This window comes from Rhea americana, unplaced genomic scaffold, assembly GCF_003343005.1.
Source record: "Rhea americana isolate MKP2758 unplaced genomic scaffold, rheAme1 scaffold_127, whole genome shotgun sequence".
Classification (NCBI taxonomy): Eukaryota; Metazoa; Chordata; class Aves; order Rheiformes; family Rheidae; genus Rhea; species Rhea americana.
The window spans coordinates 1,183,052-1,189,993 of NW_028185339.1; the positions used below are offsets into that span (position 1 = coordinate 1,183,052).

A 6,942-nucleotide genomic window follows, 5' to 3' on the forward strand; every position below is an offset into this window, starting at 1 on the left:
GAAGGGGGGTGGTTGATGCTCCTTTTCTACCATAAGTATATAGAGTAAGCTGATCTAATCCCTGTTCCTGCTACTCTTTCCTCACTTCTGAATGCCTACATCCATTGCAATGATTACTACTCTCTATTCATAATAGATCATCCAGCTTATAGAAGGCAAAGCATCTGCTTATGTATTTGCCAGTCCTGGGTGCAAGAAATGGGATACATGTGCACCTGAAGCTATTTTACATGCTGTGGGAGGCAAGTAATACTGTTTTATTTTTTTTTCCCTGAGATAAGTGAAACTGCAGCAATTCAAAGTTCTTAATACTTTTCATAGAAAATAAGAATTTCATAATACATCTTTGGAAGGAAATTAGACTTTTTTTTTTTTTTTTTCCTAATGCTCGTGATATACTGGGGGCCTTGGACCCTTTGAAATCAACAATAACTCCAGAAGGGCAGCAGACTAGGCTCTGGAAAGCATTATATAATCTATTTTGCCCTAAAGTAATATTAGTAACAGTAAAATAATAAAAAAGGCCAAATTCCAAAATTTTGAGCATTTTGATATTTTCAAACTAATGGCTTCTTTTTCTGCTGGCTGCTACTTTGCAGTAAAATTATATTGTCCTACTAACCTGATGTAGTAGCTCATTATTAATAAACATATTACTGCACAACATGTGGGCACTGTATTCTTCAAAGCAAAAACAGGCCAAGTTATACCGTCATTGCTCGGATGTGAAACTCCAAAATGGAGTCATTTGTATAATTGAGTAAAATGAATGGTTTCCAGACAGCATAAGCCACTTAGTCTTTCTGGGCATTGAGGAGTTAGAAAAGTTATGAAAACTCTGATTAGCAAGAATTAGATAATTATCATACTTTTTCTGCTATTCAGGTTGACAGACCTTTTACAACAGCTAAAATGAAGTTCTATTAATATCTCCTGAATTTTGTCAAGCAAACATAATGGGCTTGGTATGATCTATCCATCTCCTCTGCAGTTGACAGTATAATGTTGATAACTGGGATAGTTTTAAACAGGTTAGCTCAGACACAAGAAACAACCAATCTGGGGCAGCACAGTGCTTTATTTAGCCTCTTCGTTATGTAGGTATCTCTTGGTTAAATTAACTTGCATAAAAATTTGTGTTGCTCCCTTTTTAGGTGGTTTTTAGAAACTCTTTAAAAATCAGCTGTGGTATGTTTACATCATGATGGTTTTTACTTGAACTGAAGACTGTGCTTTCCTTTTCTTCTTGTCAATTGCCAATGTGTGAAATTCACAGGAAGCATTTTAATTAATCCGTAAGAGTTGCAGCTTGTTTTTTTTCTGAAACATGTGGAATTTAAGTATTGCTGAAAAGAAAACTAAGTTTTTTGATTTCAGCCAAAAAAAATGTTGTTGTGGTTAATGGAGCAAAGACTGTATTTTACATCTGAAGACAGCTGCCTGTACCCTACCCAAAGCTTGTTTGTGTTTTTAGTTATATCGCTTGTAGTAGTAGCTTATCTGTCTCCAAATCCTGTTTGCTGGAATAAAACTTTTGTCTTTTTTGCAGGCAAGATAACTGATATCCATGGAAATTCATTTCATTATAACAAGGAAGTGAAACACATGAATTCAGCTGGGGTTCTTGCCACTTTGAGGAACTATGATTATTACGCAGGTCGTATTCCTAACACTGTTAAACAATCTCTTGTGCCTTAAAGCCAGAGAGGGTCTTCACTTGTCCTGGAAAGCTGATAAAGCAACCTCAAAGGAAAAAGAAGAAAGAAGATACTGAGCTTGAAACTTCATTTTATAGAATCTGAGCCTAATTCTTACATTAGACTGTTTAATAATTTCAAAATTACATACATGCTATCTAGGTATACTGTTGGATCAATTCATTTAGTTGTGTTTAGCAGGTATATTGTAATGATTATATTTTTCTTCAATAGCTGTTTTCCATTTTTTTTAGAAGCGGAATATCATTCTTCATGTGATATGATTTTTGGATGGTAGCATTATGATTAGCAATGGATTCAGCACAATCATCGAAATATTAAGGGCACAAAATCATGTTAAGTCATTTACCTGATTTTTGCTTAATGGTTGTTGTTGCTGTATGTAGTGAACAAGGGTTGTGTTAAATGCAGTTGGACTGAGAATTTGTCTTAATGGTTTAGCTCTTTATWATAAACTTGATAATTTTAATTCTTAGAAGTGAAATTTGTTCTTTTATAAGCAGGAGTATGTTTGAGGAGGGAATGGAGTTGGTTTGGTTTTGTTTTTTAACTGGCTTCCCTTAACACTGTAGCACAAGAATGGCTTTTACATACAATACTGAGGCAATTTCTTTCTTGCAGGACCTCCATCATACACACGTAGCAGTGTGTAGATTAATCCTTTGCAAGGATTCTGTGGTCCTTTTTTAGAGCTAGAATAACTAAGGTTGATCTTAGCTAGTTCTAGAGAGGTGTATGTGTTTTGAAACAGTTCAGCTTAATTCTTAAAAGCTATTTTGTCACATAAGGAATTTATATAACCAGTCAAATCAACCTTTTCATCAGATTCTCATGATGGTGTAGTTTATTCTACTTACTGAATCTTTAAACCTCTTGTCTGCATTTAGTGTCTGCTCTCCTTTTTAGGAAGGTTGTATCTTTTAGCCTGGTTCAAGGTACTTCCACAACAAGTTCAGTTGTGTACAAGAATAGAGACATTGTCTTTTCAGTCTAATAATAAAAATCATACTAGCATAAAGAAACAATAACACAGCTTGAAGTAATCCAGTTATTGATGTAACTTCTTTGAAACAAACAGTAGTGAAAGGATGGTTTTTTTTTTTTTTTTTTAATCCCTCCCCATTATCTGACTGGGTATCTGACAGTAAGACTGCTGGATTTTCTTAATGTTTTCTTAAGTAGAGTGTCATAGAATTGCTAAGGTTGGAAGGGACCTCTGGAGGTCCTCTAGTCCAACCCTCAAATGTGTGGCCCCTACAGGGATTGAACCTTGGCGTTACAACCACCACGCTCTAACCAACTGAGCTAAACCTAACCCTGTGATACTTTCTGCTTCTAGGCAGAAATGGAGGCACACAAAAGGCTGTTTACCAAATTCCAGAGTCCTATTCAGCTATCCCTAAATGCAAGTCTTAAACAGATCCAAACACTTAAAAACACTGGCCTCAGTAAATCAAGGGGCAATCATTTATTAGACTCTTGTCATCTAACTACCTCTCAAGTAAAGACAAAGGACTGAATTTAACCAGAACAAAAGAAGGCACTTCAATTGAAGACTACAACCTACCTATCACCAGCTGGCCCTGTGCAACTGCCAGATAACCAACTGAATCTTTCCTATGTTATTTTGAAGGCAGAGAAGAGGAATCAATTCATATGTTTCCTGCAATGATGAAAAGGAGTATTCATCATGTTTCCCAGTGCTTCTCAAAGAGCACCTGAAAGTAGTTACTGATTTTTTTTCTCACTGTGAATATGGAAATTGTGTGGCATTTCTTGTGCCCTACCCTCTGCTGGGTTTCATGTTGCCATGTAAATCTGGCAGACTCTTGAGGCACCTTGGTGTTGATCAGGCAGAAGGACCCCTCTGTTCAAGCCAACCTGAGGACATCTGATTTTTTGCTGTTCCAGGGGGGATTCCTTTATTTGGGGAGCATGTGATACCTCAATTTGAGAGACCATAAGAAGACTTAGTAGATAAAGGCCCAGGAAACCTAAGCTTGGGAGTCTGTTGCTCCAAGGAGTATTGGGGAGTATTTATGAAGAATGATAATGTTTTGATTCAGATAGAGAGTAAAGAGGAAGAGGAATTAAAAGATCATAATCAGTTTTCCAAAATGAGCAACTTATAAGCCACCTTTGCTTGTTCCAAGAAGGTACCTTTCTGTTCAAAAAAAAGTTTAGCACCYTACAGTATTTCAGCTTGGAGGGGTAGGCAGTGCTTCAGGTTGTGGGATTCAGGGAGGCTTCAATATGATCTTTTGAATTTGTGGATCTGTGCTCAGTTTTGGGATAGCTGCAATATTTCCATGTGTGGTAAGTGCATTGTCTGAGTTTTGAAGGGCCCAGGACACCTCAGCCCAGCTGGGCATCTGACATCTCAGCGGGGGTTCCTGTGATGCTCCCAATCTAAGGGTTGGCAAAAGTCTTCACACAGTAGTGTCCAGGACACCTCAGTTAGGTAGAACCCAAGGAACTGGCAACTGAGAGAAGGCCCTAGCACCTGACCACATGAAATGCCTCTGTTTGGCAGAATTTATGCCACCTCAATCTTGGAGAGCTTGGGGCATGTGAATTGGAGATCCTAGGTCCTTTCCCCTTGTGTAGGGAGACGAGAAATTGTAAAATTTTCACATCAAAATTTTAAGAAAACAACAAATTCCCAGTTCTCCCCCTGAGAACTGGGGAACCTGACAATGCCTCTTTCCTTTCCTGGTGTTTTAGGAGGAGGRGAGAGAGCAGGGAGTGTAAGACCACACAAAATGAACTTAACTGGAGGCCTGTTTCAGTTATCCTTTCTACAGAATAGAGAAACTGGGGATGCAACCAATCAGTCCACTTGAGGAATGGAGGAGCTGAAATTGGCAACCTTWGCCAGCGCAGATGATGTCAAGTCTCCTCAAGATGAATTTGAGGACTCTGGAGTATCTTGATTTGATGGGGACCTATGCAGCTTAATTGAGGTATCCTAGTTTTCTTCAAATTCAGTGATCCGAGTCYCTCAAACTAAGAAGTCTTGCCCCCTACTCCTTTCCATCATGAYACATACATACTGAGAAATTTAAACAGACCATGCATAATTTTCCTCTCTGTTCTATGTTTAGATAGAACAGTGACATCTGTCAGATTCCCAGACTAGGGAACRGGCTGCTAACTTTCTTAAAGTCTGGATACTTAAGTTCTCCTAGCATGATTTTTTTTCTCCCTTAATCTCTGCTGACAAAACTTGAATGACAAAGCAGTCTGCAAGTTGCACTGAATCCAAGTTCTCACTTCCTGCCTGCCTGCAAAAATTATTCCTTCTGAATCTCCATAGATTGGCAGTCTTGATCCACAAAAAAATTGTTTTTCATACAGATGACTATTTCAAAATTCAATTTTCAACCAAATGTGCTCAAGACATACTCATTTCTTTCTACTTTCAAGATACAACATGTTTAACCACTCTAATTTACTTCTCTAGACAAAGCTTAGAAGTTGTTGGATCTGATCCTTTCTTCACATTAGAGTAACACCACAATGACTTTGCTGGAGTGCTTCCAGGCTTGTCCTGAGTGAATTTAAGCTGTTCTTAAAGCTAGCATCTACACTGGCTATATTTCTTGCAAGCAGGAACATCCTGACAGTAGAGGATACAAATAAGACAAATSTTGATTAAGTGTACCCAGTTTCTCTACCTGCAGACACAGAGCAGGATCTGGGGAAGCTCCTTCCTTAGTGAGGACAACTTACCCTCATAACCCTTTATGGATAAATTAGCAAAATTATCACTTACTTCTTTTTACTTTCATCCAGCCTATGCCAGTCTATGATGCTTTCATTAGACTGGATTAAAGCTGTATATATAGGAACAACATGTGTTTTTAATCCTTTCATCCATAGCCTACCTTTATTCTCTTTCCTCAAGTATATGACAAGCAAGAACTTGCAAGACAGATTCAGCCTGCTCTAATTACAGTCTTCTTCAAATTTTGGTTCCTTGTAAATTTAATCATTCCAAATATTAATTGCATAACTGAAGTATGAAAAACCTAACAAGTACAATTTAATCTAATTTTCACTGRCTCAATTATACATAATTCCCATCCTCTCCAGAATTCTTGGATATGTATGTTCTGATATTCAGATCAAAAYCTATACGTGGATTTGCAAAGTGCTTTAATACCACTGATGTAAAGGTAGAATGACTTAAAGACAACTAAAAAATTACGGTCTTTTCATGTAAGAAATGTTTCCATGAGATGTTTAATAAACATTAAAATATAAAGCCAAATAGAAAACCTACTGTTAATGATGTTCATCTATGCCTGTATATCCTTGGTTTCATTTAGAAGCTCCGGTACACTGAATTTCTTCAGCATAAGCCACTTATTAATTGAGCTGTAATTTCACTTATTGCTGCTCATTTACAATCGTCGCACAGGCATTAAGAGCGCACACGGCATGCACTAGCTTCTATCCTACGTGCAAACAAGTTCAGGTACGGAAGTTCTCTCCACACTGACGGGAACTAAAAATTGTTAATACAGAAGAACATCAGGGAGACTCGAAATGCGGTTTGGTGGCAGGACATGGAAAGGAGCGAGCGCAGCAGGAGCAGTCACGCTCCGGCTAGGCCCCACCAAGCGCTTCAGACTTCCTCTGCCGGCGGGTTAGGCGCCGTGGCAGCGGCTACGAACCAGGCGGGGGGGGGGGCGATGACACCGCGCTGTCCCGGCGGGGCCGTGAGCGGCGGCCTGGCTCCCGCGGCACCGCGGCCGCGGCGCGCCTCGCTCCGGGGGCGGCGCGGCCCTCCGCAACACGCGCCCGTTCGGCAGCAGCGCGTGTGTGCGGACGTGCACACATACAGCTATGTATAAGTAAGTCAGCAGACCGCCGGGTACAGAGGCGCCCGCGCGTGCTGCTCACGCCGCTGCTCGCCGCCGCCGCCGGCCTCGGCGCCATCACGGCGGGGAGCCCCGGGGCAGCGCGCGGCCACCCCTCCGGAAGTGACGGAATTGGTGCGCGGCCCTTCCCCTTCCTCCTCCCCGTGGCGGCGGGGAAGGGGCGGGGCCTCGTGAGCTGGCGGCGCCGCGCGCCCCGCCCCGCCCCGCCCCGCCCCCCTCTCTCCTCTGCTCTCCCTCGCTGCGGCCCGGCGGCGGCGGCGGCGGCAGTGGCGGTGACGGGATGGCGGCGCTGAGCCTCACCGTGAACGCGGGGAACCCCCCGCTCGGTAGGTGCGGGG

General features: G+C 41.4%; 2 protein-coding genes across 5 annotated transcripts in view; both read left to right on the forward strand.

Moving 5' to 3' along the window:
• Window positions 1–2,196, forward strand: part of BPNT1 (3'(2'), 5'-bisphosphate nucleotidase 1) — a 13,019-nt gene extending 10,823 nt beyond the window's left edge. Inside the window, exons 8-9 of one of the 2 annotated variants that reach the window (XM_085326075.1) lie at window positions 137–242; window positions 1,550–2,196. In XM_085326075.1, the coding sequence (XP_085182201.1) occupies window positions 137–242; window positions 1,550–1,698 (255 nt within the window). In that variant the 3' untranslated portion in view covers window positions 1,699–2,196. The other variant, XM_085326076.1, reaches the window with a different exon arrangement.
• Window positions 2,197–6,762: 4,566 nt separating this feature from the next.
• The window catches only part of EPRS1 (glutamyl-prolyl-tRNA synthetase 1), a 40,400-nt gene continuing 40,220 nt past the window's right edge, over window positions 6,763–6,942 (forward strand). For 2 of the 3 annotated variants that reach the window (XM_085326078.1, XM_085326080.1), the window contains exon 1: window positions 6,764–6,930. In XM_085326078.1, the coding sequence (XP_085182204.1) occupies window positions 6,885–6,930 (46 nt within the window). In that variant the 5' untranslated portion in view covers window positions 6,764–6,884. Of the gene's footprint in view, window positions 6,931–6,942 lie in introns of all 3 variants that reach the window. The other variant, XM_085326077.1, reaches the window with a different exon arrangement.